Below are 12211 nucleotides of genomic sequence, written 5' to 3' on the forward strand. Positions count from 1 at the left end.
TGAGTTATTCAGAGTTCCAGTTCTAGAGGATGTTCCAGTAAATATCCCTGTTCCTGACAAGAATCCCAAAACTCCTGAAGCAAGTTGTTCACCAATGACTCTCCTCCCTGTTGCTAAACTCAGTTCTAATTGCTATATTACTAGATCAGGTCACATTTCCAGACCGTGTTTTAGATGCACGGCAAGTTGGACATGAAAGTTGAGTTTATTTTTTATTGTCTGTACAATTGCACGTTTCTTTTCAGATGTCATACTGTGGAAGAGGAAGGATGTAGATCAAATATGTGTGTATGCCTTTAAGAACCTTTCTAGGGGCTTGCACAAGTGTATAAATACTAAGCACATGCGAGCCTGACTACCATTTTGTAGTAAGCTGTTAAGATGTAAGCATGTATGTTTGTTTACTCTGTCAATTAATCAGTTTGTTTATATTTTGTACTACTGCTATCCATCCTGATGTGTTTCTGTGTAATACAGCATATAAATGAACTACCCTGTCTGTTCCTATTCACAAGAATTTTTAGCATTTATCTTTAATGATGCGACAAGCTTCTATACCATTAAGGTTCAGTTAGCAGCAGTATCTAATTTTTGCGTCCATATTGCCTTATCGTACGATGAAAATAGCGAATGCTATTTCATCGTACCGATAATGTCTAAACCACAAAATATCAAACACACGGAACAGCACATTTTTTCCCAGGGAAAAAATTCGCTGCTCCGCAAAAAAAAAAAAAAAAAAAACTTAAACACAAAGATAAGTGGGGGGCTTCATCACCCACTCTGCTTAAATATACCAACTCCAAGATCGCATCATAGTGGAGGAAATGGCAAAGTCCCCAAGACGGCCCACTGAATTTTTTCCATGGGAAAAAATTCGATGTTCCGTATCTTTGCTATTTTGCCATTTCGACAGTATCGGATCGACTAAATAGCGAAACCCATTCGATACGCTAATATAGATCCTAATTTTCATATTAGATTTTAAAATTCTTCTGTGGCCACTTTTAAACTTTGTAAAGCATTCTTGAGAGACAGTGTTCTGTTGAGACCCCCGTGTAATGGTCCTACTCCACTATGGGATATGAACGTGGTACAGCAGGCCTTAATTCATTTCCTCTGTGAACCAGCAGCTAAATGGTGACCTTTAAGTTCCTTAACTGGAAAACTGCCTTTCTAGTGGCCACTTATTCAGCCAGAATTTTAGAACTTCGAGCATGGTCATTGAAACCTCATAAGAATAGAGTTAAATTACGTACCAATGTCTTTCCTTCCCAAGGTGGTGTCAGAATTCATTATCAATCCATCCGTTAATTTGCCGGTATTCTTTCCTACATTTGCAGACTAAGGTGAATATATGTTGCATTTTTTGGATGTTCACAGGCAATTACGTTTTTGATTGCATAGGACAAACAATCAGGAGGAAGACTGATCAATTGTTTGCCTTTATTTTTGACAAGTTGGGTCTAACCTTACCTAAATCTGTAAGAGCCCATTTAGCTAGGTCCATGGCAGTTTCTTCAGTGTTTCTATCTAGGGCTTCCATGGACGGACATATGTGTATCTGCAACCTGGGCCAATCCTCATACCTTTATCACTTATTACATTCCGTATCTGGTCTCGAAGGGTAGTGCAGCCTTTGTCTGAACTGTGCTGAGGAATATCCTTACTTAGTCTACCCGGGATTTTAGGTAGCTGGGGACTCTGTCCCAGCCATTGAGGATAGAATGAAAACTGACATCCTCAGATAAAGAAGTTATGTACTCACCATAACATTCCATCTGCATTGTCCATTTTCATTATTCCTCAACTTCCCGCCCACCAACCCTTATCGCAACAAAATTCTGGAAGAACGGGATATTGTAAGGACACAGCTGTCTTTATGTTGAGCTCCAGGTACATTTCCTTCTGTAGGATGTATACAGATTTGTGTGTTTTTGTTTACCCTTTGGCAGATACCACTTTAGGTAAATCAGCAAGCAAGATCTGAGGTTTGTTAAGGTGATGGATTATGGATGAAAAAGAGAAGCTCGACAGCTTTTTTGTTACCACGAGCTTTAGTAATGGCCAGGTCAGATCCGAGGATCGGATCTGAACCAACAGTTGAGGAAGACTGAAAATAGGCAACATGGATTGAATGTTATGTTGAGTACATACAGTGGATATAAGAAGTGTACACACCGCTGTTAAAATGCCAAGTTTTTGTGATATAAAAAAATTAGACCACAATAAATCATTTCAACATTTTTCCCACCTTTAATTTGACCTATAAACCTGTACAATTCAATTGAAAAACAAATCTGTTAGGGGAAAAATATAAAAAATAGAATGTACAATATGCTGATTGCATAAATGCACACCCTTAAACTAATGTTTTGTTGTATGTGCACCCCCTTAAACTATTACTTTGTTGAAGCACCTTTTGATTTAATTACAGCATTCAGTCTTCTTTGGTACACACCTGCCATCAGTTAGAGACTCTGCATAACCCCAAATAAAGTTCAGCTGTCCTAATAGAATTTTCCTGACATTTTCTCAGTTGCCTGCTACAGCAAAAGCCAAGGTTCACAGAGAGCTTTCAAAGCCTCAGAGGGATCTCATTGTTGAAAGGTCTCAGTTAGGAGAAGGGTATTTCCACAGCATTGGGTGTACCATGGAACACAGTGAAGGCACTCATCAAAAAGTGGAGAAAATATGGGACAACAGTGACTTTGCAAAGAACTGGATGTCCCTCCAAAATTGATGAAAAGACAAAAACAAAACTGGTCAATGAGCCTGCCAAGAGGCCTACAGCAACACTGAAGGAGCTGCAGAAATTTCTGGCAAGTACTGCTTGTGTGTACTACATATGACAGGAATCGCCCGTATTCTCCATATGTCTGGACTATGGGGTAGGGTTGCAAGAAGGAAGTCTTTTCTTGCACAGAAAAACACCCAGGCATGGTTAAAATTTGCAAAACAATTTGTCGGAGAAAATGTGATATGGTCTGAGATTTTTTTTTATTTCACTTTGGGGTAGTATAGCAGTTAAAGATGAAATAGTGTCTGGCTAATGGGTTTATTTTGAGTTTTGTTGTATTTTATTATATTGTACTATATTGACACGACTGAAAAGATTGCAATAGTCTTGAGTAATGTTGCAGATATATGCATTAATTTGTGTGGTAATTTTTTTTCCTTATTCATAAAAGAATACTTTCCTACAAAAGTAATGAAGCTGTGAGGTGGAAGCAGATAAGGTGGGAGTGTATGGTTAATTGTTCAGTTCTGCCCAATCAGTAACAAACTAAAGTCTTTCTTAATTCCACTGGTTTAAGTCAGTATTAAACAAGATTAAAAAATAATGTAGGCCAGTTGCTTGGAAGTTATTTTCCGTGTAGATAAACTCTTAAGTACTTTCTCTAAATGGAATGTTAACTTCTATTGTGTTTTGTTCATTTAAGCTGTTCAGAAACTACAGAAAACTGCCCTTCTCTTAATGAGAATTCTGTCAGGGTTTCAGAGGCTGATGTGATGCAAGCACCATCTTATGTGCAACGGGAGAAGAAAACCCCACGACCTCCAAAAAAGAAGTATCAGAAGGCTGGATTATTCTCTGATGTATATAAAACAGAAGAGTAAGTACAGCATTTTTGATATTCCTTGTTATAGCTCTGTCTGCTTTCAAGGAAAATGTGGTTAGCTTGTGACACTGGTAACATTTTTTTGCCATTTATCTCTGCTTTTTGTTTGTGTGTGTGTGTGTGTTTGTGTTACATGATGATATTGCAAAACGAAAGAAGTTGTTGACATACCTTGTCTTTGAAAAACAGATTACAGTTTCCTTTACTACTTGTGCACTTCTTTGTAATGTGTAATAGTTACCAAATTGATTGTAATGTGTGCAGCTTTATTAATTTCTCATACAGGCCGAATTCATTCCAAGTTGGTGATAAAATTTATTTACATTTTCACAGATTGAAACAAGGGATCTTAACTGGATCCAGTTAATGTCCAGGTAGTACTATTTATATCCGAGTAATTTATTCTTCTGTGCTTCACTATTTTAGGTTCCCAAGTAAAAATGAGAGCTCTTATGAGTCCCTAGCAGTTTGAAAATCATCTAGGGTAAAAAAAAAATTCTGTATAGAATGAACTGTGCTCCTACAGGCTTGCTAAACTTGCTGACCCTGAGATTATTATACTTTGTAGTACAAGGAACACTCTGACATTGTGTAACCTTACACTTGGTATATGTTCTTTTCATTTGCTTTTATTGTTAATCAATTGAAGATGCCAAGTAATGATCTTTGGGATTTCACTGGACACACACACACACACACACACACACACACACATGTGTGTGTGTGTGTGTTAAATGATGGGGAATATACAGATGAATATTATAGTGCATGTCTGAGGGGATAAGTTTAATACTACTTTTAAGTGTGATAATACTACGAAGAACAGAACGCTGTGAATAACTGGTGTCACTACAAACTTTTATTACAGATTTTATACATGAGATAAGCACTTTCATCTTAAGATAAAAAGACTTCATCACATAGTAAAAATGTAAAAGTCCCTCCTTGAATACAGCCATTGTCACATGAGTGAACAGGCTCAGTATGAAATTCAAAAATTTCAAAGATTTAAAGAGCCATTCCACCTTTGCAGCATGAAATACTTCACATTCCTTAAGAGATGTAAACATTCCTTAAAAAATGCATATTAAAACATAAAAAGCACTTAGAAATACCTTGCCCTTGTGTTTCATTCAACAAATCAACACATGGTTTATCTTGACCATGCTTATAGTTTTAATCAATGAACTGTTGGAGTGTGTTGATTAATTCCTGGCCAGTTTACTACATTTAAGTATAATTGTCAGTACAGTTCTCTTTTTTTTTTTTTTTTTTCCTAGCTGTAGTGGCCAGGGCCCGCCTCATAGTGCAACACACTTTTTCTAATATTGAGGTAGTCCTTGAACCGTTGTATTCCAGTCCCACTGGAATATAATAAAATAAGATATTTTGGTGAAAGAAGAAATAGGGGACAAACCACTGATAGTATATAGGAAAGATACTAGTATGAAACTTTGCCGCAGTGGTGGTGCTGCATTAGCGTTGTCGCCTCACAGTAAGACGCTGTCCGGTTCGATTCTCAGCTAGAGCGTCTTCTGCGTGGAGACATGCGTGAATGGGCGTACTTTCGTTGAAGGTTGTGCGTCAGGGCTGGTAACTCGGCACGTAAAAATCAACTACCAATCATTAGTGAACCGGAGTTCCGCTGTGGCGACCCTTAACTGGGAAAAGCTGAAAGACACAACTAGTATGAAACTTTGAGAAAGCAGACATACCCGGTAGGGACCCAAGGATGAATAAATGTGGGCATTGTAATTATTGTATATTTAGAAAAATATGTGAAAGTTTTGCTAATAGTGCACAAAGTTTTAATGTACAAGGGAAATGTAATTCTGACAGCACAGGTGTTTTGTATGCAGCAGTATGCCAAACATGCCCCGGATTCTACATAGGAAAGACTGAGCGTAAACTGAAAGATAACTGAAAGATAGGATTTATGAACACCTGTATGAAATTAAAAAGAAAAAGACAAGTGCTGTATTTAAACATATATGTAGGGCATGTATGTAAATTCACAAGATTGGAAAACGTTTGTTGTAATGTAAGGGGGGGGGGGGCTGGCCACTACAGCTAGAAAACGAGAAATGTACTGGCAACTATACTTAAATGCAGTAAGCTGGCCAGTACTGAATGAACACACTTCAATAGCTTGTTTATTAAAACTAAAAGCATGGTCAAAATAAACCATGTGTTGGTTTGCTGAATGAAATACAAGGAGAATATATTTGTAAATGCTTTTTGTGTTTCTAATTTTTAAGGAATTTTTATATCTTTTAAGTAATGTGAAGCATTTCACTCTGCAAAGGTGGTATGGCTCTTTAAATCTTTGAAATGTTTAAATTTGATATTGAGGCTGATCAGTCGTGACAATGGTTGTATTTAAGAAGGGACTTTTAAATTTTGTACTATCTCTTTATCTTAAGACGAAAGCGCTTATCTCATAAATAAAAGTTTGTAGCGGCACTTGAGGTATTCACAACGTTCTGTTCTTCGTAGTTTTATAAGTTTGGTGGTCGAGTTGGATTTTAACATTGTGTGATGATATCTCTGGCCTGTGGTGGATACTGCTGTGTAAATGATAGGGAGACTGTAATGGCAAATTGTTTTTAATGCAGCTGAAAATGTTTATGTATGTATGTGTATGTATAAATATCCAGAATTGTACCCTAAGCTCATACTCAACTTGTACTGTTCTTTGCTTAGTTATATGCAGATGTTTTAAAAGTGGTAAACTCCTCAATTAATATGTGGATAATTTTATGTTGTTACACTAGATAGAACATAGTCACAAGAACTGCTATGGAAAAGGAATTGGCTAAGTGTATTTTTTTTTAATTTAATTTAAATAACCAATCTATACTTGCAGGCCTCTAGCTGTTGGGACCATTAGTACTTCATCCTCAGGCAGTAAGATGTTTTGGCATAAAAATCTTTCCCATGTCAGTTGTCTCTCTTCCACATCCCATATTATGTTGCTCCCACATGACTTTCCTATTCTTTCCCAGAGTTCAGTTTGTCTTTCACTTAGCATTTGATGGACTAAGGCTTGAACATTTTATTGTGTGTGTTCTTCCATAGGACAGCTTGGTAGAGATTGTCTTCATTAGGAAAATTTTGGTAAGATGTTTCATTATTATTTTATTTTTCCAGAGTTGATCTTTGTAAATGTCTCTCGCTTTCTTTTTTCTTACTTTTTATGTTTTGAGTTTGTGTAGACTTTGGCTTTGTTTACAGTCAAAGCTTTAGACTTTAAGTAGTACCTGCTAACAAATACTCTGTTTAAATTGTAATTGAGCTCCCCTACAATACTTTGGATTCTCCTACTTGTTTAAAATTCAGTTTTGCTTTGAAGTAGTGTAGAAGGAAAGCATTGTAGAAATCTGGCACAGGACTTTGTGGAGCAAAACTGTGCAAGCCAGTTTAGTGCATCATTCCATAAGCTATTTTAATTAAGTCCTTTTGGACAAGGCATTGTTCACAGTACAAGTACAGAAGCAGTAGATGGTGCCAGATGTCATATGACTGATCCATTTTTCTTGTACCTTTAGAATTCAAGGCATGACTTTAAGCATTCCTAAAACTTTCCCTGGCTACCAAAATACTCATTTTTCCCCCCACATTGTGTGTGGACCCCTTCAACATATTTACTGTGCGTAGGTGCTGTTGCATTTACTTGCTGTTCCCAGGGTATGGTTTATTTTAGGAATGGTTTACTGTTTTTCTTTTTAGAGTATTCTTGAAGGTTTGTGGGGTTTTTTTGTGCATTTACCCTTCCAGTTGCTTCCGAACTCCGTAGCCTTGATCTTAGTATTAGCTTTAATCCTTGATTTTAAGGTTAGTAGTTGTGTTACATGATGTTATCCTTCTGCCATTTTATCTTTTTGAACTTTCTCTGTCTGATTTGGAAAGAGATGTGCTTATTTCTCTGTGTGTTTTCATTTTAGCATGTTTGGGAGGCACTGTTACAGTTAGGACCTAATGTGCATATTTTAATGGTTGTAGTCAGTGGTTGAATGACTGTTGGAATCAGAAATTCATTGTTCTGACCTAGAGGTTTGCGCAGTTGGTAAATGTCTTTGTATAACATGTTAATTAACTAAACATGCAAGAACCCTTCTGGGCTTCAGCACCATTTGTACTCTGTCTAACTTCATATGTAGTGAATTTTAGCGCAGACCAATTTTTTTTTCTTAAAGGGTTTCATTTTAGCAATTATTCCTGTAGCCTTGCTAAAGTTTTAGATGTTGGTGTTTATTCATACATGGTTTGCAATGGATTCCATGTAGTTTTTGCTCAGTACATGGAACATGTATTTTCTGGTTGATCCACTCAGCTGCACTCTTCGATTTTTGTATCATTGGTAGTCCTACTACAGCCTACTTCTCAGACACTGTGGTGCTAGTTTTAGTCCTGCCTTAGTGTGGTTCTTGGACTCTGTGGGTAATGTTTAAGAACAGATAATTTTTTTCCCCCTAAATAATTTCTTAAGGAATACCTCATCATCTTTGTGCTTATTTTATTTTTTCAAACATATTTATTAAATCATTACATTTTAAACTGTAACATGTAGTAACAGAAAAAAACGGTAACAGTTTCCATTGTTTTCATGCAGAATAGATAGTTTTTTTTAACAGCATTTATTTACTCCAACATGACGTAAATTGCTCATTTCCTGCCTTCCCTTAAACCTCACTCCTCCTCTTACTGACATTCTGCATGTGTTGTTCCTACAGATTACTTTTTATTTCTGTGAAATTTGATCCTTCCCTTTTCTAAAGATCCTGCATCCAGTTCTTTTATCTGCTTTATAATATTCAGAACTTCTATAATGTTTACTATAAATTTTTATTTCTATTTTCTAGAAATGTGCCTTTTGTGGCAGCCAGTAGCTTTAAACTTTGTCTGGGCTAACTATATCTAGGTAATTAAGATCATATGTCACAGCTCAAAATAAGAATTTTCTTCATTACAAACATTTGTTCCCCTTTTTACTCTGTCACAATACTGTGTAGGAAATTTTTAAAATCTGGTAACTCATTGTCACCCCCCCCCCCCAAAAAAAAAAAAAAGATATTCATTGTTACCTCTCAGTTCCCCATTATGCTGCCTGCATTTGCTGTCTGCAAGGGGAAATTCCTCTGAAGTCTACTTGGGTATAAAATGCAAATGTTTCCATACAAAAATCCTAAACCTCCTGAAATTTGTTGCATACTTACATGTTTTAACGATTTATTCCCATTGTTCTCTTGTAAGTTGCCTTTCCATTCTTTCTTCAACCTCCACCAGTTGATTCTTATAGTTGTCAAGTAATGTTTTATACACTTACTAATCAGCCCTTTTTAACAGTAGCTTCTGTTTTAGACTTGACTAAAAACTGTAAGGTGTTTTTTCTCTTAGAACTACTTTATCCCCAGTGTTGTGCTAGTTACTTATAAAAGTAATTTACAATTACTAGTTATTTTTCAGTGAATGCAATGTATTGCTGTTACTTATTTTTTTAAGGAAAGAAAAAGAAAAAAATGCCGCAATGGTACGGCGGTAGCGTTGTTACCTCACAGCAAGAGGTTCACCCGTTCGATTCTCGGCTGGGCTTGGGAGTGCCTTCTGTGTGGAGTCTACATGTCCTCCCCGCGGTTGGGTAGCGTTCGAAAGACACGCGTGCGTAAATGGGCATGCCTTCGTTGAAGGTTGAGTGTCAAGCTGGCACCTTGGCGTTTCGTAAAAATCTACTGCCAATCATTAGCGGACCAGAGTTCCGCTGTGGCGACCCCTTACTGGGAAAATCCGAAAGACAACAACTTATTTTTTTAAGAAAGAAATATATTACTTGTGACATAGGGCAATACTGTCTGGAATTTTGTAAATAATCATGTCATTTTCAAATATCAACATGGTTCATATGCTTGTCTTACAAATGTATTAGAGCTATATGTTATGTGCATATTAAACTACAGGTACAGAAGTGCATGTTGAAAAGGGTTTGTACAGTACTGAGCTTCAAGGATATGTCCCTCCTGGAAAAGAACCAAAATGTATATAAACTATATACTTGTGTAAATGTATATGTTTTTAACAGTAGAAACTAGAACATGCAGAATTAACTCGCAAAACTTCAAGAAAATAGTTGAAGTTAAATTGTTTTATGATTGTGCTATAAATGTTATCTCTCAGTTTCAGTGCAGTAGTAGACAGTGTCTAGAGCTAGAAGTTTTTTTGTATTGTCTTGTAAGAGAAGTAATTACTAGGTTTGAGATGTAGAAGTGTTGTTTTATGACTTCAGCATCTGCAAACATCTCAGAGATATCTATTTTTCACAAGGAGATGTCAAATGCTACACGATTGCTTGTAGCTTGATTGATTGATTGTAGCTTGGGAACTAAAGTCAGGTGACAAGTGATGTCATCTAAGCAAACCCAGTAGTAATATTTGATATTAATTTAAGAACTCTCTCAGAGTGACTGCATTTTGTATCTTGTCTTTAACCTAGAAACATCCACTCATTACCACCTTCTGCACTTGCCTTGCTGTAAGTTTTTAGGGCATAGTAACTATTTTAGATTCAGATAGGAATATAGTAATGTATAGCTTAGATATTTTCTTTATTTATTTGAGACTGTCCTGCAGTGTTGTTTTAAGTATTTATTTTGATTTTGAACTCTGATGTAACTGATTACTTACTGGGTATTGTCTTGTTTTTTTTACTATTTATTTATTATTAAATATATTTAAACCTATCTTTGTGGCTGATATTTGTGATACATATTTGAGCTCTTGGAGTACTTGCATGTCCATATGGTGACACTGTGCAGGCCACTCCAAAATAGCCTTGCTCTTGGTCAGACTACCATTTGGATTATTAGTAACATTACTCAGTAGGATTGGACACCCTTTGTTAAGGGCCTTAGAGTAGCTGATAAAAGAGTTGGCTGGTGGCATCTGGACTTACCTTATAGTCTGGACAGAAATAGGCATATCTAGTAAACCTGTGCCAGCCTTTCCCAGGTGTGTGTGTGTGTGTGTGTGTGTGAAATCTCAGTGTGTGTGTGTGTGCGCGCGTGTCAGCTCCTTGGGGAGGGATACGAAGCACTGGTTGGACAGAGAGAGGGTGCTGGAGATTTTGGTTTGACTAGTCAGCTGACATCTCAACCCTATAGCTGTGCCAGTGGGAGGTCTTATTGGGGATCTGGAGAAAGAGGGAGAAACCAGCCCCAGACTGACTGATCTCTGTGTGCTCTTAAGGGAAATTACACTTCCTGTGTTTGTACTTGTCATCTTCCCAGTGTGTACATTCCCCACTGTTGCCAGTGGTGAGGATCGAGGCTCCTTGATTACTGGGCCAGTGGAGGGGCATCACATTACTATTGCTAATGACCAACTAAAGTAATGTTACTTTTACATAAGTATATTGTATCAATTATAATATTGAGATTTACTTACACAAATAATCACATGCATGCAAGTGTATTATTAAAGTTGTATACAGTGTTACAATGATAATGAATAGCATTTAACAGTTGAAAAACTCCAGCAGACTAGTATTTATAGCTAGAGTCACAAATAATTAAACCAAACCATACACAGCCAGCAACACAAGACCTATAAAAAATATCACATTTTATCTATTTTCAACACCTAAAAATCAAAATGTAAAAAGAATTTTAAATAGAACATAACAAAAAATTGTCAAGACAAAGTTGGTTGAACATAGATCCACATGAAGAGTCCTGCTTGGTGCAGTTGGGGCATCTAGTGTTAAAATGATGAGTTGTGAGGTCAATTCTGATTGACAATGGTATGGAGAACCAATGCAGTTTGTAAAACGGCAACATAAGGATATGATCTGTAGCAGGCTAGAATTGTCCCAATGTTAGGGGGTGGTGTAGTGGGTAAGAGTTCCACAGTACCAGGGCAGGGTTGGATTCTGGTCATCATTAGCTTTCACCTCCTTGCAGTGCTAAAAAAATTAAGTAACCCAAATACACACTATTCTTAAAGGAGCAGGACCAAACATTTCATCTACCACACACACACACACACACACACACACACACACACACACACACACACACACACACACACAATACCAGAAGAAAATATCTTTTGATATTTGATATTTATTGTTTTAATTTATGCTTTTCTTAACAGAATGAGGTAGATTACAAATTCTGAGCAAGGCTTCACAGTGGCACTGGTTCCCTTTAGCATCATCTACAGAAACATCATCAGAGCCACAACCTCCTCTCCACCCCACATTAATATGTACTCTAGTGCAATGAATCATTCCTTCTTCAATATTTAATGAAGTATGTCGGTACACAGCATTTACATCAAACATTGATGGTATTTATCTTGTGTTATTTGAAGAGATATTCTGCCCTAGCAAACCTCTAGCAGCATTCTACTGTTGAGTCAGATTTTGTCTCATGTAGGCTGCATTTGTACTGTGTTGCTGACACCATGGACAGTAGGATTTCCAGCACATATTTTAAACTATCTACAAGTTTAGAAAAATATACTGTGTACATCTATAAGAAACAAAAGTGGCACAGTAAGCTGCCAGTTGTATGTGTAGCACAAAAACACTGTAA

At 36.8% G+C, this 12211-nt stretch overlaps 1 protein-coding gene across 2 annotated transcripts in view; it reads left to right on the forward strand.

Moving 5' to 3' along the window:
* The window catches only part of ASH1L (ASH1 like histone lysine methyltransferase), a 3741676-nt gene that overhangs the window by 977268 nt on the left and 2752197 nt on the right, over positions 1-12211 (forward strand). For both annotated transcript variants that reach the window (XM_044080164.1, XM_044080163.1), the window contains exon 6: positions 3444-3617. In XM_044080164.1, coding sequence (XP_043936099.1) covers positions 3444-3617 — 174 coding nt within the window. The remainder of the gene's footprint in view (positions 1-3443; positions 3618-12211) is intronic.

This window comes from Protopterus annectens, chromosome 8.part0 (assembly GCF_019279795.1).
Source record: "Protopterus annectens isolate FY-2018-M chromosome 8.part0, PAN1.0, whole genome shotgun sequence".
NCBI classification, from domain to species: Eukaryota; Metazoa; Chordata; order Ceratodontiformes; family Protopteridae; genus Protopterus; species Protopterus annectens.